General features: G+C 49.6%; 1 protein-coding gene across 2 annotated transcripts in view; it reads right to left on the bottom strand.

The window, feature by feature from the left end:
- Positions 1–27,002, bottom strand: part of UTP20 (UTP20 small subunit processome component) — a 355,063-nt gene that overhangs the window by 22,895 nt on the left and 305,166 nt on the right. For both annotated transcript variants that reach the window (XM_075344692.1, XM_075344693.1), the window contains exons 49-52: positions 24,554–24,724; positions 17,636–17,764; positions 8,115–8,225; positions 7,950–8,029 (exon numbers count right to left, since the gene is read on the bottom strand). In XM_075344692.1, coding sequence (XP_075200807.1) covers positions 7,950–8,029; positions 8,115–8,225; positions 17,636–17,764; positions 24,554–24,724 — 491 coding nt within the window. The remainder of the gene's footprint in view (positions 1–7,949; positions 8,030–8,114; positions 8,226–17,635; positions 17,765–24,553; positions 24,725–27,002) is intronic.

Raw genomic sequence — 27,002 nt, 5'->3', positions numbered from 1 at the left:
AGTGAGCGGAATATCCTTTTTCTGACAGTAGCTACAGTTTATGAATACCATTTCCTACTATATCCCTATACGTAGGTCAGTCTCTGCAAACCCATCCAATGTCAATTAGCAATCCATATTTATGATCACCCACTTCAAGGGAGTCTGTCACAAGATGTTTTTACCAACTAATTTGAGAGAAGCATAATGTAGGGACAGAGACCCTGATTCCAGCGACGTGTCACTTGCTGCAGTTTTGAGAACATCACAGTTCTATCCGCAGGAGATTATCACTAGAGAACTACTAAACCTGCTGTCATGTAGTCCTCCATATTCATGAGCTATGTATAACCCTCCCCCACCACTGTGGCAGATTTCTGCCTATGCACAGTGTACACAGGAAACCGCCAGTGATGTGGGCGTGGTTAAAGAAAGCAATGCATCTGGATAACTGGTAGAACTACAGCACATAAAGCAGGGATTATTTTTTTCAAAACTGTACCAAGTAAGTGACACATTGCTGGAATCAAAGTCTCTGCCCTTACAACATGATGCTCTCAGATGGGAGAGCAGAAAACCTGAACGGACTCTTTAATATTCTGTTTAGCCACCTTCTGTAACAGTAGGCATTATAGTGCATTTCAGGAGGCAAAAACTGTATATGATACCCTAAGATTATCCATTGTGTTATTCATCAAGGATTAATATCCACATACACATTTGATTAAAGTGGACTGAAGGTGCTGATTTTGGTAGGATACATCAATCATGTACTGTGCACGGGGACCTTCCAACTCCCCTTTGGATGATGTTCAGGAAGAAATGGAGGAGTCATTTTAAAGTTTTAGGCTAAGTTCACACAGGGCATTTTTTTGCTGCGTTTTTGAGGTCACAAAGATGCACCTAAATGCATGCACTTCCTTCCCAAAGCAAAGACTGACATTTTGATTTTGCTGTCCACATTGGGCATTTTTTTTTGTCTACATCTTGGCTGCATTTTTCAAGATGCAGCCTGTCGATTACGTTTGCATTTTTACCTCGTTTTTGAGCCCTTCCAGTCAATAGATTTCACTTAAAAAATGCATTGGGCAAAACGCGGTAAAAATGCATTGCGTTTTGGATGCGTTTTTTCCGCGGTGAACACTTGGCGGAACCGAACGTTCATGTGTGAGAGTAGGGAGAGATAGCAGTTTCAGGGATATGGGCACCAATACAACCTACCTTCCCCACCACCATCCAACAGACACCTATTGGTTTAGAAATGGGAGTTAAATCAAGGCTAGCTTATAGACATATGTATGGTCGCATGTTCCATATTTGACTCGATTCCTGACATTTCTAGTCCAATGCCTGTGTGGAGTAGAGATGTGACTCAGTGGTGTCACCTCACCCTGGCTAAGTCGTAAACTAAGTCCACGTATGGTGAAATGGTTAATAATTAAGTTTGGAGCATTTTACTGAAATGCTTCATCTGCTCACAACACACAAACTGATACCCTTGGGCCACCATGTAGTTAGTATTTTAGTCTCCTGGTAACACTGTGAACAGTAATACAATCAGACACTACAAATTGAGAATAAATTTGTGAAAAAGAGAATTTTGTTTACTTACCGTAAATTCTTTTTCTTATAGTTCCGACATGGGAGACCCAGAACATGGGTGTATAGCTTCTGCCTCCGGAGGACACACAAAGTACTACACTAAAAAGTGTAGCTCCTCCCTCCGAGCATATACACCCCCTGGATGACCAAATCTAGCCAGTTTAGTGCAAAAGCTGAAGGAGGACATCCACCCACAAGTAGAGACAGAGCAAAACCCGGAACAACCGGAACCTCTGACTACAACAACAGCCGGTGAAAACACACGGAACAAGAAAACTGCCAACAGGCAACAGGGAGGGTGCTGGGTCTCCCATGTCGGAACTATAAGAAAAAGAATTTACGGTAAGTAAACAAAATTCTCTTTTTCTTCATCGTTCCTTATTGGAGACCCAGACCATGGGACGTCTCAAAGCAGTCCATGGGTGGGAAATAAACAGAAAACTGAGAAGTAGGCAAAACCTAACTTCACAAATGGGCGACAGCCGCCTGAAGGATGCGTCTGCCCAAGCTCGCATCTGCCGAAGCATGAGCATGCACTTGGTAGTGCTTTGAAAAGGTATGCAGACTAGACCAAGTGGCAGCCTGACAGACCTGCTGAGCCGTAGCCTGGTGCCTGAAAGCCCAAGAGGCACCGACAGCTCTGGTCGAGTGTGCCTTGATCCCCGGCGGGGGAGGCACCTGAGTACTCTGGTAGGCATCGGATATGGCCGACCTAATCCAACGAGCTAGGGTCGGTTTAGAAGCAGAGAGACCCTTGCGCTGACCTGTGGTCAGCACAAAAAGAGAGGTGCACCGCCTAAGAGCGGCGGTGCGTGACACATAGATCCGGAGCGCCCTCACCAGATCTAAAGTATGCAACGCTTTCACAAAGCGATGAACAGGGGCCGGACAAAAGGAAGGCAATGAAATGTCCTGGTTAAGGTGGAAAGGAGACACCACCTTAGAAAGAAAGTCCGGAGTCGGACGGAGAACTACCTTGTCTTGGTGAAAAACCAAAAAAGGTGACTCCGAAGAGAGCGCGGCCAAATCAGAGACTCTCCTGAGAGAAGTTATGGCCACCAGAAAGACGACTTTCTGTGAAAGTCGAAACAAAGAAACTTCCCTAAGAGGCTCAAAGGGAGGTTTCTGTAAGGCCGTGAGGACCAGATTAAGGTCCCAGGGATCCAAAGGCTGCCGGTAAGGTGGAATGATGTGAGATGCGCCCTGCATGAAGGTGCGCACCTGAGCCAGTCGGGCGATACGCCGCTGAAAGAACACTGACAGAGCCGAGACCTGTCCCTTAAGAGAATTGAGGGATAGTCCTAGCTGCAGACCGGACTGTAGAAAGGACAGGATGGTTGGCAAGGAAAAAGGCCAAGCAGCATGGCCGGAAGAACGACACCAGGACAGGAAAATTCTCCAAGTCCTGTGGTAAATTTTTGCCGAGGAAGACTTCCGAGCCTGAGTCATAGTGGAGATGACTTCGGGAGGAATGCCGGAAGCCGTCAGGATCCAGGACTCAAGAGCCACGCCGTCAATCTGAGAGCCGCAGAATTCTGGCGGAAAAACGGACCTTGAGAGAGAAAGTCTGGGCGGTCCGGGAGACGCCACGGCACCTCTACGGACAGACGGAGCAGGTCTGGGTACCAAGCTCGCCTGGGCCAGTCTGGGGCGATGAGTATGACCCGACGGCCCTCCATTCTGATCTTGCGCAGGACTCTGGGCAAGAGAGCTAGAGGGGGAAACACGTAAGCCAGACGAAACTGGGACGAATCGTGAACCAGCGCGTCCGCTGCGAAGGCCTGAGGATCGTGGGAGCGAGCCACGTAAACCGGGACCTTGTTGTTGTGCCGGGATGCCAATAGATCCACTTCCGGAGTGCCCCACTTGCGGCAGATCGACCGGAACACTGCCTGATGCAGAGCCCACTCGCCGCTGTCCACGGTTTGACGGCTGAGATAATCTGCCTCCCAGTTTTCCACGCCTGGGATATGGACTGCGGATATGGTGGACTTGGAGTCCTCCGTCCACTGCAGGATGCGTTGAACCTCCAACATTGCCAGGCGGCTGCGAGTCCCGCGCTGGTGATTGATGTAGGCAACTGCTGTCGCGTTGTCTGACTGGACTCGAATGTGCTTGCCCGCCAACAGGTGGTGAAAGGCTACGAGAGCTAGGAGCACAGCTCTGATTTCCAGCACATTGATCGAGAGGACTGATTCGGACGGAGTCCAAATGCCCTGTGCTCGGTGGTGGAGAAATACTGCTCCCCAGCCGGAAAGACTGGCATCCGTGGTGAGGATCACCCAGGACGGGGTCAGAAAGGAGCGTCCCTGAGACCGAGAGAGAGGCCGAAGCCACCACTGAAGAGAGCTCCTGGCTTGTGGCGACAGAGCCACCAACCTGTGCAAGGAAGAAATCTGCTTGTCCCAACAGCGGAGAATGTCCAGCTGCAGAGGACGCAGATGGAACTGGGCAAAGGGAACCGCTTCCATTGACGCCACCATCTGACCCAGCACCTGCATAAGGTGTCTGATGGAGTGACGGCGGGGCCTCAACAGAGAGCGCACCGCCAGATGGAGGGACTGCTGTTTGACTAAGGGCAGCTTGACAAGTGCCGGCAGAGTTTCGAATTGCATCCCTAGGTACGTGAGTTTTTGGGTCGGGGTCAGAGTGGACTTGAGCAGATTGACAAGCCACCCGAATTGAACAAGAGTGGCGAGAGTGAGCGAGACACTCCGCTGACAGTCTGCGCTGGATGAAGCCTTGACAAGAAGGTCGTCCAGGTAAGGAATTACTGCCAACCCCTGGAGGTGCAGGACCGCAACCACTGCTGCCATGACCTTGGTGAATACTCGAGGGGCCGTGGCTAACCCGAAGGGGAGAGCCACGAATTGGAAATGTTCCTCTCCGATTGCAAAACGTAGCCAACGCTGGTGTGAAACTGCAATTGGCACATGCAGATAGGCATCTCTGATGTCGATGGATGCCAGGAAATCTCCTTGGGTCATTGAGGCAATGACTGATCGCAGAGACTCCATGCGAAAATGCCGCACCTGAACATGCTTGTTGAGAAGCTTGAGATCCAGGATGGGCCGGAAGGAACCGTCCTTTTTGGGGACTAGGAAGAGATTTGAATAGAAACCTCTGAACCGTTCCCTGGTGGGAACCGGCACAATTACTCCGTTGGCCTGCAAGGATGCCACGGCCTGAGAGAAGGCGGCGGCCTTGGAGCAGGGGGGAGTTGACAGAAAAAATCTGTTTGGCGGGCTGGAAGAGAACTCTATCCTGTAGCCGTGGGAGATGATATCCCGCACCCACTGGTCGGAGACGTGTTGAAACCACACGTCGCCAAAGTGGGAGAGCCTGCCACCGACCAAGGACGTTGCTGGCTCGGCTAGATAGTCAAGAGGAGGCTGCCTTGGTGGCAGCAGCTCCTGCGGACCCTTGTGGACGCGGCTTCTTGCGCCAGGTGGGCTTCTGGTCCTTGGCCGAGTTAGTGGACGAGGCCGAGGGCTTACAGGATGACCAGTTAGAGGAACGAAAGGAACAAAACCTCGACTGGTTCCTGCCCTGGACAGGTTTCCTGGCTTTAGTCTGTGGCAAGGAAGTACTCTTCCCGCCAGTAGCCTCCTTAATAATTTCATCCAGCTGTTCACCGAACAGCCTGGACCCAGCAAATGGGAGCCCAGCAAGGTACTTCTTTGAGGAAGCATCCGCCTTCCACTCACGAAGCCACAAGATCCTGCGGATAGCGAGGGAATTGGCAGAGGCCACCGCAGTGCGGTGAGAGGCCTCCAGCATGGCAGACATGGCGTAGGCTGAAAAGGCTGAAGCCTGGGAAGTTAAAGCAACCAATTCAGGCATAGAGTCCCTAGTGAGGGTATGCATCTCCTCCAGAGAAGCAGAGATGGCTTGGAGAGCCCACACTGCTGCAAAAGATGGGGAGAACGAGGCCCCTGTCGCCTCATACACAGACTTGGCCAGGAGGTCAACCTGGCGGTCAGTGGGATCCTTGAGTGAGGTGCCATCAGCCACAGATACAACTGTCCGGGCTGAGAGTCTAGACACCGGAGGGTCCACCTTTGGTGAGAGAGCCCACTCCTTGACCACCTCAGGTGGAAAGGGAAAACGGTCATCAGAACCACGCTTAGGAAAGCGTTTGTCAGGACAGGCTCTGGGCTTGCACACAGTGGTCTGAAAACTGGAGTGGTTAAAGAACACACTCCTTGGTCTCTTAGGCAAAGTAAACTGGTGCTTTTCTGCCAGAGAGGGTTGCTCCTCTGATACTGGCGGATTGAGGTCCAGAACAGTATTAATGGACGCAATCAAATCACTAACATCTGCATCCCCCTCAGTCAGATCAATGGGGCACATAGAGGTAGCGTCCGAGCCCCCAGTAAAGACATCCTCCTCGTCCTGCGAATCGGCTCGTGAATCGGAGCCGCGGGACGAGGAAGGAGAGGGGTCCCTGCGTTTCCTTTTAGGAGGACGGGGTCTGGGAGCAGATGAAGAATCCTCTGTGAGCTCTGGAGAGCGAGCCGAAGCAGCAGAGGCACCCTGTGAAGGGGGCTGATGCATGCTCAGCAGAGTCCGGGACAGCTCTCCCATGGAGTCAGCAAAGGACTGGGAGATAGACTTAGTAAACAATTCTACCCAAGCCGGGGGTTCAGCCACCGGGGCCGGAGCAGCCTGAGGGACCACTGGGGAGACTCCAGGCTGAGGCACCACCATGTTAGAGCAGGCATCACAATGAGGATATGTGCTCAGTTCAGGCAGTACGAGCTTACATGCAGTGCATATTGAGTACAGCCTTGCTCCTAGTGTGAGACATGCTGCTGAGGTGGGGGCTCTGCAGTAAGAACACACTCCTTCAGAATGACCCCCAGAGAGTGTATAATAAAGTCCACAACCAGAGGTTGTGGCTTACCAGACCGATTTGTGTGCCCTCCGGATCCCACAACTCAGACCCCCAGACAGGTTGCAGAGATGCAGCAGCCAGCGCCGATCAGTGTGAGAACGCTGATAAAATGGCGCCGGAGTGAGGAGGGGGGGCGGGGCCTAGTCCAAGAGTGGGAACCGGAGGGCCAAGGGGATATACAGGGGAGGGAAACATCTCCTCAGAGAGGAGTGTCCTCCCCTGAGCTGAACGGCCGGTGGGCGGCGCCGCACGGTCCCTCTGCCTGACTGACATGCAGGGGCAGTGAAACCGAAAGTAGGCCGCAGCTGAAGCCGGGGACTAAATTTTACAGTGCGGCCGGCGAGCAGGCACCCTCGGCGCGGTTCTCAGGGGAAACCCAGAGAACCGGCCGGAAATGTCACCAAAATAACTAACATACTCTCCCCAACAATAAAAAATGCAAGGGACCCCCTGACAATAACGTCTCAATACTTAGCTTGAGAGACGCAGGGCCAGGTCCCTGAGGGATGAGTGCTCCGTCCGGCAGGGTCCTGAGAGGGCTGCGGATGGAGACCGGTCTCCTGCAAAGCAGTGAGAACCGTGCTGGCTCCCACTTCAAGCCAGAGCCCGAGGGATGGTGAAGGAGCGCGGCATGTAAAGGCTCCAGCCTTGAAATCAACCTTAACAGCACCGCCGACACAGTGGGGTGAGAAGGGACATGCCGGGGGTCCAGCTTGGACCCGCTTTTCTTCCAACTCTTTAAAATCAAAAATCAGATGAAAATGCATGTGTGATCCTCCTGAACACAAAGCATTGAACTGGCTAGATTTGGTCATCCAGGGGGTGTATATGCTCGGAGGGAGGAGCTACACTTTTTAGTGTAGTACTTTGTGTGTCCTCCGGAGGCAGAAGCTATACACCCATGGTCTGGGTCTCCCATAAGGAACGATGAAGAAAACAGGATTAGGCATTACACATGACACATTTAGTTACCCCCTATATCACTGCAGACACGTATTACATGTTTATAGATACCATTTATTGGAAGGATTAATAAATGTCACATGATTTTTAGAATAAATATGGGCAGAATAGAGATGAGTGAATAACTCCGCAGGACCCTGGTCAAGCAGCACGGTAGTATACGGTGGTCCCAGTACAGGGGCCCTGCGAGCTGCCTCCTAACTTCAGAATCCGCAGGAGTCTCTTAATTTGTAGGCTCAGTGCAACATCATTGTGACAACATGGCATGCACATGACATGGCGCCGAGCCTAAAAATCAAAGAAGCCCAGGAATGGCAGCAGTTGGAAAGCAGTTTTCAGGGTTCCCGTCCCATGGTCACAGAATACAGATATGGCCACTAGACCGGGATCCTTGAAATTGATTTACTCATCTCTAGGGAAGAGGTCATCATTTTAGATCCCATTCTATGATAGAAGACCAAATCACATTCGTCCAGCTTTGAAGAGGACAAAGAAAACTTTCACTTACTTTAATTGTGCAATTATAAACTCCAAGTTGACTTTCAGCTTTTCTCCAAGTGGATAGTCCAGCAAATAGCTGAGGTATATCTGGAAGGAGAAGTAAAAGGATGGATGTAGAAGCACATCTGCAGCAGAACCATATCTTGGCCTTGGGCTTCAACGTGGCACTCACCTGACGACACTGGACTCTGACTGGGTCGCTCTGGGCAGTGACTGCTAATTTTGCTACTTTCTTCATCACCTCATCCATCTCAGGAACAAGAAGTTTTCTATAGACTATCGCCTATAAGCAAACAAAAACAATAGGGCAGATCGATTAATTCCAAACTTAGACTAGACACTTAATGTACCACATTTATCAATGTGATTCATGCTGTATGTCATTGGACTGTTTAGACTCATTTTAGACCACCTATTAGTTGCCTTACTAAGTCCCAACATTTCCGTGCGTGTTGTTGCATGTTAAGGTAAGCCCCCTTTTTGCTTGCAAGGTGCAAGAACTGTCTAACACCCAGAAATATAGTGCAAGTCAAACACATGCTTTAAATCACAAATTGTTCAACATTTGTAAGCAAGTGTTTGGGAAAAAAATGTGTGCACTAATCCAGAGGTCCCCAACTCCAGTCCTCAAGGCCCACCAACAGTGCAGGTTTTTGGGATTTCCTTAGTATTGCACAGGTCTTAATGTAATTACCTGCCCAGGTGCTGGTTCCAACAGCAGTGCAATGCTAAGGAAATCCTGAAAACATGCACTGTTGGTGGGCCTTGAGGACTGGAGTTGGGGAACCCTGCATTAATCTAACAAACCAACCATAACAATCCTGTACTTCTAGGAGGTAGGAATTAGAACAGGTTGATAATTAAAAGGGATTGTCTTATAAAGACAACACTTGTGTAAATGTCATAATAGGGGATACGGACAACATGCCCAAGCTGTAAATGTCATATTAGGGGATACGGACAACATGCCCAAGCTGTATATGTCCTATTAGGGGATATGTACACCAATGACTATGCAAGAGGAATACATGTAATAGCAGAAACTGCTGTGTGAATACTGGCCTGAAAAATACAATAGCTATATGTATGAATTATAATCTGACAATGGAATCTGCATTACTGCCATGAACATATGAATAAAGAGAAAAAGAGAATTTTGTTTACTTACCGTAAATTCTTTTTCTTATAGTTCCGACATGGGAGACCCAGACCATGGGTGTATAGCTTCTGCCTCCGGAGGACACACAAAGTACTACACTAAAAAGTGTAGCTCCTCCCTCCTAGCATATACACCCCCTGGATGACCAAATCTAGCCAGTTTAGTGCAAAAGCTGAAGGAGGACATCCACCCACAAGTAGAGACAGAGCAAAACCCGGAACAACCGGAACCTCTGAATACAACAACAGCCGGTGAAAACACACGGAACAAGAAAACTGCCAACAGGCAACAGGGAGGGTGCTGGGTCTCCCATGTCGGAACTATAAGAAAAAGAATTTACGGTAAACAAAATTCTCTTTTTCTTCATCGTTCCTTATTGGAGACCCAGACCATGGGACGTTCCAAAGCAGTCCATGGGTGGGAATAAACAGAAAACTGAGAAGTAGGCGAAACCTAACTTCCCAAGTGGGCGACAGCCGCCTGAAGGATGCGCCTGCCCAAGCTCGCATCTGCCGAAGCATGAGCATGCACTTGGTAGTGCTTCGAAAAGGTATGCAGACTGGACCAAGTGGCAGCCTGACAGACCTGTTGAGCCGTAGCCTGGTGCCTGAAAGCCCAAGAGGCACCGACAGCTCTGGTCGAGTGTGCCTTGATCCCCGGCGGGGAAGGCACTTGAGAACACTGGTAGGCATTGGAAATGGCCAACCTAATCCAGCGAGCCAGGGTCGGCTTAGAAGCCGAGAGGCCCTTACGCTGACCAGTGGTCAGCACAAAGAGAGAGGTGCACCGCCTAAGAGCAGCGGTGCGAGACACATAGATCCGGAGCGCCCGCACAAGATCCAGAGTATGCAACGCTTTTTCAAAGCGATGAACAGGAGCCGGACAAAAGGAAGGCAGGGAAATATCCTGGTTAAGGTGGAAAGGAGATACCACCTTCGGAAGAAAGTCCGGAGACGGACGAAGAACCACCTTATCTTGGTGAAAAACCAAAAAAGGTGACTCAGAGGAGAGCGCAGCCAAATCAGAGAAAATTATAACCAAAAACTTCTAAAATTGCCAATTTTAATTATTATCAAGTTTAAAAGGGAAAGAAGTCCCAACATCAATATTAACAATAAACATCAATTTCAACAATACAAATATCAATCAAAAAACGTACAGGGGAGGGGGGGCCTGACCCTCAATAGACCCTAAAACTCGCCCCTTCCTTGCCGCGGAGGTCGGCACCCTAGAGGCCTGCGCAGTTGGCGCCCCCGCTCAACGAAGACTATCCCTCCGGGCCCTAAATGACCCTAGCAGATGAGGTGATAGTACTAAAGGAATAATTTCCAATATAATGAACCAACAATAATCTCTCAATTATGCAAAAAAATGGAAACACTGTCACCAGTATAATTAGACTAGAGACAGTGATAGGGTACAATGACCCAGGAAATAACCATTCAGAGATGAACTAATGGTTCAAAAAACAACCGCCCGACGCGTTTCCCCTCATCCATATGAGGTTCTTCAGGGGTGGAAAAAATAGTCAGTTCAAAATTAGCTCAATAGAAAATCATATGTTGGTAGTCCTGAGTCCCACTGAGAGCAAATTAACCCCAGAGTATATACAGTCCCAGTAAACATAAGATAAAGCCAGATGATTCACACCCAACAGGTTAAATAATCAAAAGGGGTGTTCAAATTGCATAGATAATGCTGGGACAAGGGGTAAACAGCAAATTATTCAAATATACAGTATTGACTACTTAGCTTAAGCCTCAGTGTAAGACAGATAAGGACAGTTTCCACTGGACTCCCTAGATAATGAGCGGGTCCATTATCCCCGTATCAGCAGCTAATTTTGAACTGTACGTTTTTTGATTGATATTTGTATTGTTGAAATTGATGTTTATTGTTAATATTGATGTTGGGACTTCTTTCCCTTTTAAACTTGATAATAATTAAAATTGGCAATTTTAGAAGTTTTTGGTTATAATTTTCTCACGTTGTACTTCTAAACTATCTTCCTTGAAAGAAATAGCCAAATCAGAGACTCTCCTGAGGGAAGTTATGGCCACTAGAAAGACCACTTTCTGTGAAAGAAGAGACAAAGAAACCTCCCTAAGTGGCTCAAAAGGGGGTTTTCTGCAAGGCCGTGAGGACCAGATTAAGGTCCCAGGGATCCAGAGGTCGCCGGTAAGGCGGAATGATGTGAGATGCGCCCTGCATGAAGGTGCGCACCTGAGCCAGCTGGGCGATACGCCGCTGGAACAACACTGACAGGGCCGAGACCTGTCCCTTGAGGGAATTGAGGGATAGCCCTAACCGCAGACCAGACTGTAGGTAGGACAGAAGGGTCGGCAGGGAAAAAGGCCAAGGGGCGTGGCCGGAAGAACGACACCAGGACAGGAAAATTCTCCAAGTCCTGTGGTAAATTTTTGCCGAGGAAGACTTCCGAGCCTGAGTCATAGTGGAGATGACTTCGGGAGGAATGCCGGAAGCCGTCAGGATCCAGGACTCAAGAGCCACGCCGTCAATCTGAGAGCCGCAGAATTCTGGCGGAAAAACGGACCTTGTGAGAGAAGGTCTGGACGGTCCGGGAGATGCCACGGCACCTCTACGGACAGACGGAGCATGTCTGGGTACCAAGCTCGCCTGGACCAGTCTGGGGCAATGAGTATGACCCGACGACCCTCCATTCTGATCTTGCGCAGGACTCTGGGCAAGAGAACTAGAGGGGGAAACACGTAAGACAGACGGAACTGGGACGAATCCTGAACCAGCGCGTCCGCTGCAAAGGCCTGAGGATCGTGGGAGCGAGCCACGTAAACCGGGACCTTGTTGTTGTGCCGGGATGCCATTAGATCCACTTCCGGAGTTCCCCACTTGCGGCAAATCGACCGGAACACTGCCGGATGCAGAGCCCACTCGCCGTTGTCCACGGTTTGACGGCTGAGATAATCTGCCTCCCAGTTTTCTACGCCTGGGATGTGGACTGCGGATATGGTGGACTTTGAGTCCTCCGTCCACTGAAGGATGCTTTGAACCTCCAACATTGCCAGGCGGCTGCGAGTCCCGCGCTGGTGATTGATGTAGGCAACTGCTGTCGCGTTGTCTGACTGGACTCGAATGTGCTTGCCCGCCAACAGGTGGTGAAAGGCTACGAGAGCTAAGAGCACAGCTCTGATTTCCAGCACATTGATCGAGAGGGCTGATTCGGACGGAGTCCAAGTGCCCTGTGCTCGGTGGTGGAGAAATACTGCTCCCCAGCCGGTTAGATTGGCATCCGTGGTGAGGATCACCCAGGACGGGTCCAGAAAGGAGTGTCCCTGAGACAGAGAGAGGGGCCGAAGCCACCACTGAAGAGAGCTCCTGGTCTGTGGCGACAGAGCCACCAACCTGTGCAAGGAAGAAGGCCGCTTGTCCCAACAGCGGAGAATGTCCAGCTGCAGAGGACGCAGATGGAACTGGGCAAAGGGAACCGCTTCCATTGACGCCACCATCTGACCCAGCACCTGCATGAGGTGCCTGATGGAATGACGGCGGGGCCTCAACAGAGAGCGCACCGCCAGATGGAGGGACTGCTGTTTGACTAAGGGCAGCTTGACAAGTGCCGGCAGAGTCTCGAATTGCATCCCCAGGTACGTGAGTTCTTGGGTCGGGGTCAAAGTGGACTTGGGCAGATTGACAAGCCACCCGAATTGGACAAGAGTGGCGAGAGTGAGCGAGACACTCCGCTGACAGTCTGCGCTGGATGAAGCCTTGACAAGAAGGTCGTCCCCAGGTAAGGAGTCACTGCCAACCCCTGGAGGTGCAGAACCGCAACCACTGCTGCCATGACCTTGGTAAATACTCGAGGGGCCGTGGCTAACCCGAAGGAGAGAGACACCAATTGGAAATGTTCCTCTCCGACTGCAAAACGTAGCCAACGCTGGTGTGAAACTGCAATTGGCACATGCAGATAGGCATCTCTGATGTCGATGGATGCCAGGAAATCTCCTTGGGTCATTGAGGCAATGACTGACCGCAGAGACTCCATGCGAAAGTGCCGCACCTGAACATGCTTGTTGAGAAGCTTGAGATCCAGGGTGGGCCGGAAGGAACCGTCCTTTTTGGGGACCAGGAAGAGATTTGAGTAAAAACCTCTGAACCGTTCCCTGGCGGGAACCGGTACAATCACTCCGCTGGCCTGCAAGGATGCCACGGCCTGAGAGAAGGCGGCGGCCTTGGAGCAGGGGGGAGTTGACAGAAAAAATCTGTTTGGCGGGCTGGAAGAGAATTCTATCCTGTAGCCGTGGGAGATGATATCCCGCACCCACTGATCGGAGACGTGTTGAAACCACACGTCGCCAAAGTGGGAGAGCCTGCCACCGACCAAGGACGTTGCTGGCTCTGCCTGATAGTCAAGAGGAGGCTGCCTTGGTGGCAGCAGCTCCTGCGGACTTTTGATGACGCGGCTTCTTGCGCCAGGAGGGCTTCTGGTCCTTGGCTGAGTTAGTGGACGAGGCCGAGGGCTTAGCGGATGACCAGTTGGAGGAACGAAAGGAACGAAACCTCGACTGGTTCCTGCCCTGGACAGGTTTCCTGGTTTTAGTCTGCGGCAAGGAAGTACTCTTCTCGCCAGTAGCCTCCTTAATTATTTCATCCAGTTGTTCACCGAACAGCCTGGACCCAGCAAATGGGAGCCCAGCAAGGTACTTCTTTGAGGAAGCATCTGCCCTCCACTGTCGAAGCCACAAGATCCTGCGGATAGCGAGGGAATTAGCGGAGGCCACCGCAGTGCGGTGAGAGGCCTCCAGCATGGCAGACATGGCGTAGGCTGAAAAGGCTGAAGCCTGGGAAGTTAAGGCAACCAATTCAGGCATAGAGTCCCTAGTGAGGGAATGCATCTCCTCTAGGGAAGCAGAGATGGCTTTGAGAGCCCACACTGCTGCAAAGGATGGGGAGAACGAGGCCCCTGCCGCCTCATACACAGACTTGGCCAGGAGGTCAACCTGGCGGTCAGTGGGATCCTTAAGTGAGGTGCCATCAGCCACAGATACAACTGTCCGGGCTGAGAGTCTAGACACCGGAGGGTCTACCTTTGGTGAGTGAGCCCACTCCTTGACCACCTCTGGTGGAAAAGGATAACGGTCGTCAGAACCACGCTTTGGAAAGCGTTTGTCAGGACAGGCTCTGGGCTTGGACACGGTGGCTTGAAAACTGGAGTGGGTAAAGAACGCACTCCTTGTTCTCTTAGGCAAGGTAAACTGGTGCTTTTCTGCCAGAGAGGGTTGCTCCTCTGATGCTGGCGGATTGAGGTCCAGTACAGAATTAATGGACGCAATCAAGTCACTCACATCTGCGTCACCCTCGGTCAGATCAATGGGGCACATGGAGGTAGCGTCCGAGCCCCCAGTAAAGACATCCTCCTCGTCCTGCGGGTCGACTCGTGAATCGGAGTCGCGCGACGAGGAAGGAGAGGGGTCCCTGCGTCTCCTCTTAGGAGGACGGGGTCTGGGAGCAGATGAAGAATCCTCTGTGAGCTCTGCAGAGCGAGCCGAAGCAGCAGAGGCACCCTGAGAAGGGGGCTGATGCATGGTCAGCAGAGTCCGGGACAGCTGTCCCATGCAGTCGGCGAAGGACTGGGAGATAGATTTAGAAAACACTTCAACCCAAGCCGGGGGTTCAGCCACCGGGGCCGGAGCAGCCGGAGGGACCACTGGGGAGACTCCAGGCTGAGGCACCACCATGTTAGAGCAGGCATCACAATGAGGGTATGTGCTCGGTTCAGGCAGTACGAGCTTACATGCAGTGCATATTGAGTACAGCCTTGCAGCCTTGCTCCTAGTGTGAGACATGCTGCTGAGGTGGAGGCTCTGCAGTAAAGAATACACTCCTTCAGAATGACCCCCAGAGAGTGTATAATAAGGTCCACAACCAGAGGTTGTGGCTTACCAGACCGTTTTATGTGCCCTCCGGATTCCACAGCTCGGACCCCCAGACAGATTTCAGAGATGCAGCATCCAGCGCCGATCAGTGTGAGAACGCTGATAAAATGGCGCTGGAGTGAGGAGGGGGGGCGGGACATAGCCCAAGAGCGGGAACCGGAGGGCCAAGGGGATATACAGGGGAGGGAAACATCTCCTCAGAGAGGAGTGTCCTCCCCTGAGCTGAACGGCCGGTGGGCGGCGCCGCACTGTCCCTCTGCATGACTGACATTAAGGGGCAGTGAAAACGAAACTAGGCCGCAGCCGAAGTCGGAGCCTAAATTTTAGAACGCGGCCGGCGCTCAGGCACCTTCGGCGCGGTTCTCTGGTGAAAACCGGAGAACCGTCCGGAAATGTCACAAATAGTACAAAACACACTCTCCCCAACATTAAAGTACAAGGGACCCCCCTGACAATAACGTCTCAATACTTAGCTTGTGAGACGCAGGGCCAGGTCCCTGAAGGATGAGTGCTCCGTCCGGCAGGGTCCTGAAAGGGCTGCGGATGGAGACCGGTCTCCTGCAAAGCTGTGAGAACCGTGCTGGCTCCCACTTCAAGCCAGAGCCCGAGGGATGGCGAAGGAGCACGGCATGTAAGGCTCCAGCCTTGAAATCAACCTTAACAACACCGCCGACACAGTGGGGTGAGAAGGGACATGCCGGGAGTCCAGGCTTGGACCCGCTTTTCTTCAAACTCTTTAAAATGAAAATCATATGAGAATGCATGAATGTGGATGTGTGCCTCCTGAACACAAAGCATTGAACTGGCTAGATTTGGTCATCCAGGGGGTGTATATGCTAGGAGGGAGGAGCTACACTTTTTAGTGTAGTACTTTGTGTGTCCTCCGGAGGCAGAAGCTATACACCCATGGTCTGGGTCTCCCATAAGGAACGATGAAGAAATTTAGCTATTGAATTGAGTTTTGGGGCTTTGTTGCATTGATCAATTCAATAGCTAAATTTCTCTTTATTCATATGTTCAAGGCAGTAATGCAGATTCCATTGTCATATTTTCATTCCTATTGTATTTTTCAGGCCAGTACTCAGACAGCAGTTTCTGCTTTTCATATATTCCCCTTGCATAGTCACTGGTGTGCATACTTTTTCTCCATATAGTGATGTTTTTTTAGGTTTTTGCACCCAGTTCAGACTTATAATGGTGTTCCAAACGTTATTTCTTAATTTATATTAGGGGATATGGACAAGCTGTAGATGTCATATTAGAGGATATGGAAATCATGCCCACGTTGTACATATCATAATAGGGGATATGGACATCATGCCCAAGCTGTAAATATTTTAGGGGTTTTGGACATCATGCCCACGAATATGGACATCATGCTTACGCAGTAAATGTCATATTAGGCGATATAGACATCCTCTCTATGCTGTAAATGTCATTAGGGGATATGGACATCATGCCCACGCTGTAAATATTTTCGGGGTTTTGGACATCATGCCCACGCTGTAAATATTTTAGGGGTTTTGGACATCATGCCCAAGCTGTAAATGTCATTAGGGGATATGGACATCATGCCCACGCTGTAAATATTTTCGGGGTTTTGGACATCATGCCCACGCTGTAAATATTTTAGGGGTTTTGGACATCATGCCCACGCTGTAAATATTTTAGGGGTTTTGGACATCATGCCCAAGCTGTAAATGTCATATGAGGGGATATGGACATCATGCCCACACTGTAAATGTCATATTAGTGGATATGGACATTATCTCCACGCTGTAAATGTCATTAGTGGATATGGACATTATCCCCACGCTGTAAATCTGTAAATGTCATTCGTGGATATGCACATCATGCCCACGCTGTGCGTGCAGCTCCTCGTCTAATAGACTCGAGCTATCCTTTTCATACATACAGGCCATTCATCTAAATGGTCACCATATTCAACGTTCACTTGCAGGGTAAATGTCTGGGAGCAGCACACAGTTCTCAATTTCCTCCAGTACTGCATTGTGAAAGATGTCAACTGTTCACAATCCCTTTGACATCTGACATGATAAAGTCTAAGTTCTAAAATAATATGAGGTTTAACCTTAAGGTATGACATAGCATCATGGTCCCTTAACTTTTCTAAACAACAATTCAACTAACTGGAAAGGGGAGAACATCTTAAAACCCATATGTTGCAAATATATTAATAAGTTAAGGCTGGCACAATTATGGAAACAAAAATTATAGACATTTGTGCAGTACTGCAATGTAGACATGTCTTACCGAAACGCATACAAATGGCAGACTGCCATTTAGAGACCCTAAATGCCCTGTCACACACAGAGATAAATCTGCGGCAGATCTGTGGTTGCAGTGAAATTGTGGACAATCAGTGCCAGGTTTGTGGCTGTGTACAAATGGAACAATATGTCCATGATTTCACTGCAACCACAGATCTGCCAAAGATTTATCTTTGTGTGTGATGGGGCCTTTAGTCTTCCCAAGAGCCCAGATACTAGGGTTGTAACTGGAAGGCTCCCATAGATGTAGCCAGTAAAGTATACGGTAACATTATATGTGAAACGAACAATGACCTGAAAATGAATTGCAAATAGTAAGAAAGTCACTTACTTTCAACAATCCAAAAGCTGTGGCCTGACGTGATGAATCGTACAGATCCTCCTCTGCGTACCCAAGTAAGACCTGTAGCTGCTTTTCAGTAATGGATCCCTTCATTTGTCGTACCAGAGTGGTAACACACTGCATGGAAAGATCACGTGCCACGGAATATTAAAACATTGACAAAATATTTGGAGATACATGAAAACAATGTAATAACAGTTTTTCCTTATTGTTGCATGTATAGACGGCAGTTCTGCTTCCTTCCCCTCTGCCTTAGCCACTCTCAGTAGTTGTCTAACCAAGTATCGGATCAGCATCTTATACAATCACATTGAGAATTGCTGTTTGAGAGTATAGTCATTTCAGTTGATTTAACAAGGCAATATCAATATTTAAAAGGGAACCTGTCATGTTGTACCTGTGAAAAGCATGTTATAGAGAAGAAGCTGAGCAGAATGATATATAGGTCTTAGGGAAAGGATTCAGTATAACTTGTATTTAGTGCACTGAAATCCCTGGTGTTTATATTACGAGTCCAGTGGGCAGTTCTACGCATTGATTGACAGATACCGCTGCATACAGTGTCATACAAGAAACACTCCCAGTACGTAGCTTAGCTTGGAAAAGACCATGCAGGTTGAAATGTTGCTGTTCTTATATGGAGGAATAAACAGATTTTTGTGTACTCACCGTAAAATCGTTTTCTCTTAGCCATCATTGGGGGACACAGGACCATGGGTGTTATGCTGCCTATCCATAGGAGGACACTAAGTAGATGCAAAAGCATAGCTCTTCCTCTGCAGTATACACCCCCTGGCCGGGCAACCTCAGTTTTAGTACACAAGCAGTAGGAGAAAAAAAACAGTAAAAACTTCAGAACAGAGGAACATGAGAAAAGAAGAGTCATAACCAAATAAGGTACTGAGAGAACCAAGGCCCAACAGGGCAACAGGGTGGGTGCTGTGTCCCCCAATGATGGCTAAGAGAAAACTATTTTACGGTGAGTACACAAAAATCCGTTTTTATCTGACGCCTCATTGGGGGACACAGGACCATGGGACGTCCTAAAGCAGTCCTTGGGTGGGAAACATAAAAGAAGACAACACAACCCAAGGACTAGGAACCAGTTCCAGACAGCCTGGAGCGCCTACTGAGAGAGGTGCTCTCTCTGCCGTTTTCAGAATTTTCCTACCCAGATTTGCCTCAGTTGAAACCTGGGTATGGACTCTGTAATGCTTTGAAAACGTATGTAGGCTAGACCAGGTCGCAGCCTTACACACCTGTTCCACTGAAGCCTGATGCCGAATGGCCCACGAAGCGCCAACTGCTCGCGTGGAATGAGCCCGCAGCCCACAAGAATGGGCTTGAGTTGCAAGCGGTAGACTTCCTGGATCACAGAGCGAATCCAGCGAGCCAGAGTCGCCTTTGAAGCTGCCTGTCCCTTCTTAGGCCCCTCAGGAATCACGACCAAAGAGTCCGTTTTCCTAAAGGGGGCTGTCCTGGATATGTAATATCTGAGAGCTCTGACTAGGTCTAACGAATGTAGAGACCTTGCCACCCTATGAACTGGGTGTGGACAAAAGGAAGGCAGAACAATGTCCTCGTTCAAATGAAACGGGGTAAGAACCTTTGGAAGGAAATCCGGAAGGGAGCGCAGAACCACCTTGTCCTGGTGAAAGATCAGAAAAGGCTCGCGGCAAGAGAGTGCTGCTAGCTCCGAAACTCGTCTGATGGACGTAATTGCCACCAGGAATGTTACCTTCCAGGACGAGGTTGAAGTCCCATGGGTCCAGCGGCCGTTTGTACGGGAGAACTAGATGGAAAACGCCCTGGAGGAAGGTCTTGACTTGAGGTTTTTGAGCCAGGCGGCATTGGTAGAAGATTGAGAGTGCTGAAACCTGCCCTTTAAGGGAACTGAGAGCCAAACCCGTTTGCAAGCCAGACTGTAGAAAGTCGAGAATTCTGGGGATGGCCAGAGGCATAGGCTGGACGTTAGTTTCCCTGCACCATGAAAGGAAGATTTTCCACGTACGGTGGTAAATGCGGGATGAAGCAGGTTTTCGGGCGCTGATCATGGTGGAAAAAACCGCGGGGGAGAATCCCGCTCTTGTTAATACCCAGGTCTCAATGGCCATGCCGTCAGCTTCAGGGCTCTGGAGTTCTGATGGGAAATGGGCCCTTGGGTCAGCAAGTCTGGGATGTCTGGAAGGCGCCATCGTGCGTCTGTGAGCATTTGTACTAATTTGGCGTACCAGGCGCGCGCCTGGGCCAGTCCGGTGCTATCAGTATCACCCGGACTCTCTCTGCCTTGATCTTCCCGATTACCTGCGGCAGCAGGGGTAGAGGTGGAAATATGTAAGGCAGGCAGAAGTGGTGCCAGGAGCAGACTAGAGCATCCGCGCCGATGGACTGCGGGTCGCGTGACCTGGCTATGAACGCGGGTACCTTTGAAATTCAACCTTGAGGCCATTAGGTCCACGTCTGGTGTGCCCCAGCGAGTGCAGATGTGTAGAAACACATCTGTGTGGAGAGACCATTCTCCGGCGGCCAGGCCTTGGCGACTCAAAGTCTGCTGCCCAGTTCTCTACCCCCGGTATGTGTACCGCTGATATCACTGATCCCATCGATTCGGCCCAGCTGAGGATCTTGTGGGCCTCGAGATAAGCCGCTTTGCTGCGGGTGCCCCCCTGCCGATTGATATAGGCTCCAGCTGTCGTATTGTCCGATTGGACTCGAATCTGACGACCCGCTAGCAGAGGGCAGAACGCTCTGAGCACGAGGAAGATCGCGCAGAGTTCCAGGGTGTTTATGGGTAGGGAAGACTCCTGGGGCGTCCAACGTCCTTGAGCAGTGTGGTGCCGGTACACTGCTCCCCAGCCTAGGAGGCTGGCGTCCGTGGTCAGGACCAGCCAGTTCACTGGGAGAAAAGATCTCCCCTTCAATAGGGATGAGGACCGAAGCCACCAGCGGAGTGCGTACCTGACTGAAGGCGTCAGGTGAAGATATCTGTCCAGGGAAAAGGGGCTCTTGTCCCAGGCCGCTAGAAGGGCTAGCTGCAGTGGGCGGAGATGCAGTTGAGCAAAGAGTACTGCTTCCATAGCCGCCACCATCTTGCCGAGCACTTTCATGCTGAATCGAATGGAGCGAGATGGAGGACGTAGAAGGCAGCGTACCGCTCGTTGAAGAGCGATCGCCTTGTACTGAGGGAGAAAGATCAAGCCCCGACGGGTGTCCAGGGACATGCCCAGGAAGGTGATGGATCGTGATGGGATCGGGGATGATTTGTCCAGATTCACTAGCCACCCTAAGCGGGATAGGGAGTCCACAGTGATCTGTACGCTGGTTGAGCAGTCGCGGAAGGAGGGGGCCTTGATGAGGAGGTCATCCAAGTAAGGGAGAACGATTACTCCCCTGGCGTGAAGGACGCTCATGGCGGCCGCCATGACTTTGGTGAAGATCCTTGGTGCGGTGGCAAGGCCGAAGGGTAGAGCTACGAATTGAAAGTGGGAGTCCTGAATTACAAAGCGGAGGAACTTTTGGTGATCTGGGGTGATGGGTATGTGTGCAGGTACGCGTCCTTGATGTCTGGAGGCGAGGAATTCCCCTTCGACCATGGATGCAATAATGGACCTTAGGGACTCCATTCTGAATCTCCGTACGTGCACATGTTTGTTTAGCTGTTTGAGGTCCAGGATGGGTTGAACTGACCCATCCTTTTTGGGGACCACAAAGAGGTTGGAATAAAACCCCCCAAACTTCTCGTCATCTGGGACAGGTATTATCACTCCTGCTGTTTGGAGCGAGTGGATTGCTGAGAAAAAAGCTTCGCGTCGTTTTCGAGTCTTTGGGGGGTTTGAGAGAAAGAACCGACTCGGGTCCGAAATTCTATGTGGTAACCGGAAGACACAAGGTCTCGCACCCATTTGTCGTCTGAGGCGGCAGCCCAGATATGTTGAAAGAGCCGCAGTCGACCTCCTACAATGAGTGTGTCTTCCGGGGCGCCGAAGGAGTCATGAGGGGGGAAAACGTCGTGGCCGAGTCTCCCTAGTCCTGGACTGTTTCGGTCTAGGCTGCCATGACGAAGTGGGTTTCGGGGAGAGCTGAGAAGGTCGGTCCCTGCGTAGTCCACGGCTGGTGGCGGGGACAGCACGGGATGTCGACCAACCAAATGAGTTCCGAAAGGAGCGGAACGAGGACTGTGGACGTCTGGTGAAGGACGTCCTGGACTTCAGCTGGGGGAGGGAGGTACTCTTTCCCCCCGTGGCGTCAGAAATGAGCTTGTCCAGACGTTCGCCAAACAATCGGTCTGGAAAAAAAGGGAAGGCCCGTGAGAGACGTCTTGGAGGCAGAGTCCGCTCGCCATTGTCGGAGCCAGAGAGCTCTACGGATGGCTATGGTATTTGAGGCTGTAAACGCTGCGCAGGTAGCAGCGTCCATGGAGGCCTGAATGAGGTACTCCGCCGCAGCGGCAATTTGAGCTGTTACCTCTGTGAAGGTCTGAGTGAACTGGGATTCCTCAAGCGAAGTATTAAGGGATTCTGCCCAGACCGAGATCGCCTTTGCGACCCACACAGAGGCAAAGGAGGGCGAGAGGGAGGAACCCGCAGCCTCAAAAGCAGAGCGGGCGAGGTGCTCCACCTGTCTGTCTGTCGGGTCCTTGATGGAGGAACCATCGGGTAAGGACAGGAGCGTTTTTGTGGCAAGGCGGGAGACCGGGGGGGTCGACCGAGGGCGGATCTGCCCAGCTCTTAGGGGCAGGTGAGGCAAAAGGGTACCGGGACTCCATGAGTTTTCGGTTACCGAAGCGCCTGTCAGGCTTCACCCTTTGCTTTGTGAGGATATCCTGAAACTCTGGGTGATCAGCGAAAACCTTTTGGGGTTTCCTTGCCCTCTTAAAGGAGACCGCATGGTCAGTGATAGTGGACGGGGGATCTTCCACATGCAGAGTTTGGTTGATTGCTGCTATAAGGGAGTCTATTGCAGTTTGATCATCTGGGGAGGATGAAACCAAGGAATCCTCTTGGTACAAACAGCATTCTCCCTCCTCCAGCTCTTCATAAGCCGTGGAGCGTGTGGGAGAGCCTGCCCTGTGTTCTCCCGAGGGAGAGCCCACTGGAGACACCCGGTCGTGTGCTCTTTTCCTGGTCTCTGCAACCGGTGAAGCATGTGCCCGGATTACCTCAAAAGGATCCTCCATAGGGGTATCCTCAGGCTGCATTCCGTCCAGGGACCCAGAAGGGTGTGGAGGACGACATTGCATAGTCAGAACCAGGTTCTGTGACAGTTTTTCCATGGATTGGGACAGAAACTGTGCCCATTCCGGTGGGCTGGGAGCCCTAGGCTCTGGGTTGACTGTTGCAGCGGTGGTGGCAGGGGGTCTTGGGGGGCTATAGGGGCACAGGACTCTCAGAGAGAAGAGGTGTGTTTACGTGGTAGCTCAGCGTGGCAGGCAGTGCAGGCTGAATAATAGACTATGTGGGCCTTAGCACTCTTGGTGCCCATAGAATTCTGCATGTTCCTAATAGGAGTATGCCAGGAGGGGGAGCAATGCTCAGCAGGGCTACAAGTGAAGCAAGTACCTCACCAGAATCAGCCGATGGCCCTGTCCTCAGGAAGGAGTAAGCTCTGTGGAGATCTTCGCACGCTTTTCCAGGGGGGGAGGCTTATCGCTGCCGCGGGGGGTGGTGCTTAGCGCTGAAAGAGCGCGAAGAAGAAGTCAGTGTGCCCCCCCCTGCTGTGGGTAGTAAAAAACGGCGGGAAGGGAGCTTCTGACAGTTTTCCTCCCTCTCCCTCCAATCAGCACACAGCTTGTCACTGGTGGTTCTCTCTGCCGGCTTTTCTGCTAGAGGAAATAAACAGCATATAAACAGCTTGAGTTCCTGAGCTCTGGACCTTCCCCCTGGTAAATTATCTGTGCAGGACTTTCTGCAAATAGCGAGGACTTCCCCCTCCTCCAGCCAGCAAGCTAGAGACAAGTTGTGTTCAGGATCCCTGGGGCTCTCCTCCTTGCAATCAGCAAGGGACTTTCTCATAATAAATACTGTAAATTCAGCAGTCCTGGGAGCCTTTCCTGCACCGTCTTTTCTCCCTTTGTCTGGGAAACCAGTCAGGGGGGATCTCACCGTAAACACTGCTTCAGTCCAGGCAGTGAAAATAGCAGAGTCAGCTTGCTGTGTCCGGTCACACAGGTGCCATATTCATGTGCCATATTCAACTCAGATCCTGCAAAGAGGGGCTGAGGAATTGTGCCTCTACCCTGGGCTTTGGAAAATCGGTGTCTGTGGAACCCGTCGTCCAGCCCAGGATCCAGCGTCACAGGAGGGGGTACGTGGAGGCGACACTCCACGTTCCCGCCCATTGATGGTAGTGGGAGATCGGTCCCAAAAAGAAACCGTCACCCTCAAAAATAACAAACCTTGAAAGGAAGTGCCTCCTACAGACACTAAGCTAAAACTGAGGCTGCCTGGCCCGGCCAGGGGGTGTATACTGCAGAGGAGGAGCTATGCTTTTGCATCTACTTAGTGTCCTCCTATGGATAGGCAGCATAACACCCATGGTCCTGTGTCCCCCAATGAGGCGTCAGAGAAAAAGGACTTTTCTATGAAACTTCCTGAATGGTTTTACACAAGCAATACTGTCAACCACTGTATAGGACCGCCCACTGGACTCCTGTACATACAATTCCAGGAACTTCAATGAATAAAAGGTCATTTTCATCTTAACATCCGACAAATTGTATAATCTGATCAGCTGCTCTACAATATCCTGCCTGCAGATAAGATATTATTTTCCCAATGACAGGTTCCCTTTAAGTTGTTGCAAATCTTCATTAACCTTCCAAAATTATAGTACAGATTTTCCGTGGACTGAGATGGTTTGCGAATATATACTAAATGCAGGTTCTATATGGAGGTTTGCATCACTTACCTTAAAACAACTAACCACCAGGTGAAAATTCTGCCCTCTGGCTACTCCTGCTTTAGCATAATCTTTCAGCAAAAGGAAAAGCTGTTTAATCATTTTCTCTGTGTTCTTATGTACAGATGGTAAAGGAAACTTCAAGAGCCAAATGAGAGATTGCAAAGAACCTGTGATAACCTGCAGAGAAAGGATCAGATGTTCTGGTGTTCAGCTTCAGTATGTATAGCAGGAAATAAATACAATGGTACAAATAGTCCACACTTTAAAGTAATACTTAAGTGGTTGTTCAGCACTATGACAACTCCTTCTCAGTTCCTATTAAAATAAAGTTTATATGCACCACCCAAGCCGATGGCGTTCCAGTGGTGCCGATGCTCGCATTCTCGGGGCTCATGTGAGCCCCAACGCCCTATCACTGCCGGCTTTTCTCTCCCTGCCTTGAAACACATGAGTAATCAACAGGAAGTGAGAAACCACCGCACAGCTCTAAACTGCTGTTGATTACTCATACATCTGAAGGCCGGAGGAGAGAATCCAGCAGTGATTGGACGCGCGGCTCAAGTGACTTTACAACTTCACGTGAGCGCCGGGAGAGAGAGAGAGCAGACACCGCTGGAACTGGAGCTAAAAGATTTTTTATTTTCATGGGGAAAAATGAGAATGAAAAGGGATTCACCAAAAAGTGGATAACCCCGTTAAGGTTTATCTTTTTTTTTTTTTTTTTTTTTTAACGCATCCCATCACAAGACCCCCATTAAATATATTTTAGCTGGTATTTTCTTAGCAAGTCATTCCTTTCTAACCAAAAATTCATGGTATACATCTCCTTAGTTAGCTCAGGTTATGAAATGGTGACCCCCACCCCACCCCTGGAAAGTACATGGCTTAAGTTCTCTAAAGTAGTCACTAGAAGTTCTAGTATTATGCAATTCTATTGACTGTACTACTTAATTAGTACACAAAGTAGGTGTTGGGGAGAAGATGTGCCAGACAGAGGCTCCCATCAAGGATACTGTAATAGTGTATGGTATTATAAGATCAGCATACCTTACTGTTTGGTTATAACACTGGTCAACAACAAAATTATATTTGGTTGGTAATATACCAAATCATATGTATTTTTGCCTCCAGGTTCCAAATATACCATCAAAAATGGTGTAACACGTAAGATTGTTTAGATATTAGAGATATTGCAGATTTTTTAAATGTATTTTGTGTACTCGCTTTGTCACCGCAATCCCTTGTTTTTTTGTTTGAAATGATTGAATCACTGAATAAGCATGTGATAGTATTCATCTTGGTGTAATATTCAGTGTAAAAAGCTATAAACAGTCACCAGAGGGTGTTAGAGAAGCCATTTTGTATCTTTTCCGAAGTTCATTATATTCTTGCACGTATGAGCATTTGATCAGTTATGCAATCAGTTATGCAATCTTGGAATGAGTAATTGATGTTCTATTCCACATCTGCTATTTGCTATGATTATCATTAAGGCCCTAGAATTGTTATTCTTTTATTGTTTATACGGTCATCTTGACATATGCAGTTTATTTGACAAGGTTTGATTGATTACATCTCTTGAAACGCTTTTGATTACATATCTCTTTGGCCTTGAAATATTAATCCTTTCCTTATGTGATGATATCATGCTTATATCCCAAAATGACTATATTTGGTATCTATCTAAAGTTATGTAACTATATCACATGTCTCATATTGCGTAATCAGCTTGAAAGGTATAAGAAACCTTCAGATTCAATAAAGGAGCAGAGTTATTTGATTCACTATAGACTCCTGTCTGTCTTGGTGTTTTAAGCTTACTCTCACAACCGGCCGGTCCGTCCCAGCTACCTGAGAGGAAACAAGAGCCCGGCTTTAACAATTTGGAGGCACCCAGCGAGCCCCATGACTGGGACCCAGACAGACTTTCCCCTTTCCATCCGTCTAGGACTGAACACAGCGTTCTTCCTCGCTTGAACAGAAAATACTAATATCAAACCTAGGTAAGTTGATCTTTTCGATCTCAAAGTATTTTCTCTTCAAGAGGGGGTAGAGGGCACGAGTCAGTCTCCGGGGGATATAAACAGGAAACTCGCAAATCCTCAGGTAGCCTGTATGTTTATTGTTTGTTTGTCTTGTCCTATATGCTGAAAACAAAGTTGTACTTTTTTTTGTAAGTAATGCTGCTATAAGTTTTTCCTTTCCTCCTCTGTCTTCTTTCTTCATCTATTTCACAATACTAACCCACTAACTAATCATATAATACTTGGCTACTTCTTCTTATTACATTTTCAATCGGATATATTATAATTGAAGTGGTTTTTTTTTGGTTTTAGGTGATAATATTCTGTCACTTTCCCCTGTATAGTCAGAGACTTACAGTGCAAAGTGAGGGGGGAGAACAGAGACTGCAGCGTTGTGACCTTATGACCCGCACTCGCTGAACAGAGCTCAT

The sequence above is a fragment of the Anomaloglossus baeobatrachus genome, chromosome 4 (genome assembly GCF_048569485.1).
Source record: "Anomaloglossus baeobatrachus isolate aAnoBae1 chromosome 4, aAnoBae1.hap1, whole genome shotgun sequence".
Taxonomy (NCBI): domain Eukaryota; kingdom Metazoa; phylum Chordata; class Amphibia; order Anura; family Aromobatidae; genus Anomaloglossus; species Anomaloglossus baeobatrachus.
The sequence above is the reverse complement of the archived record's forward strand: the minus strand, read 5'-3'. Positions and strand labels throughout refer to the sequence as shown.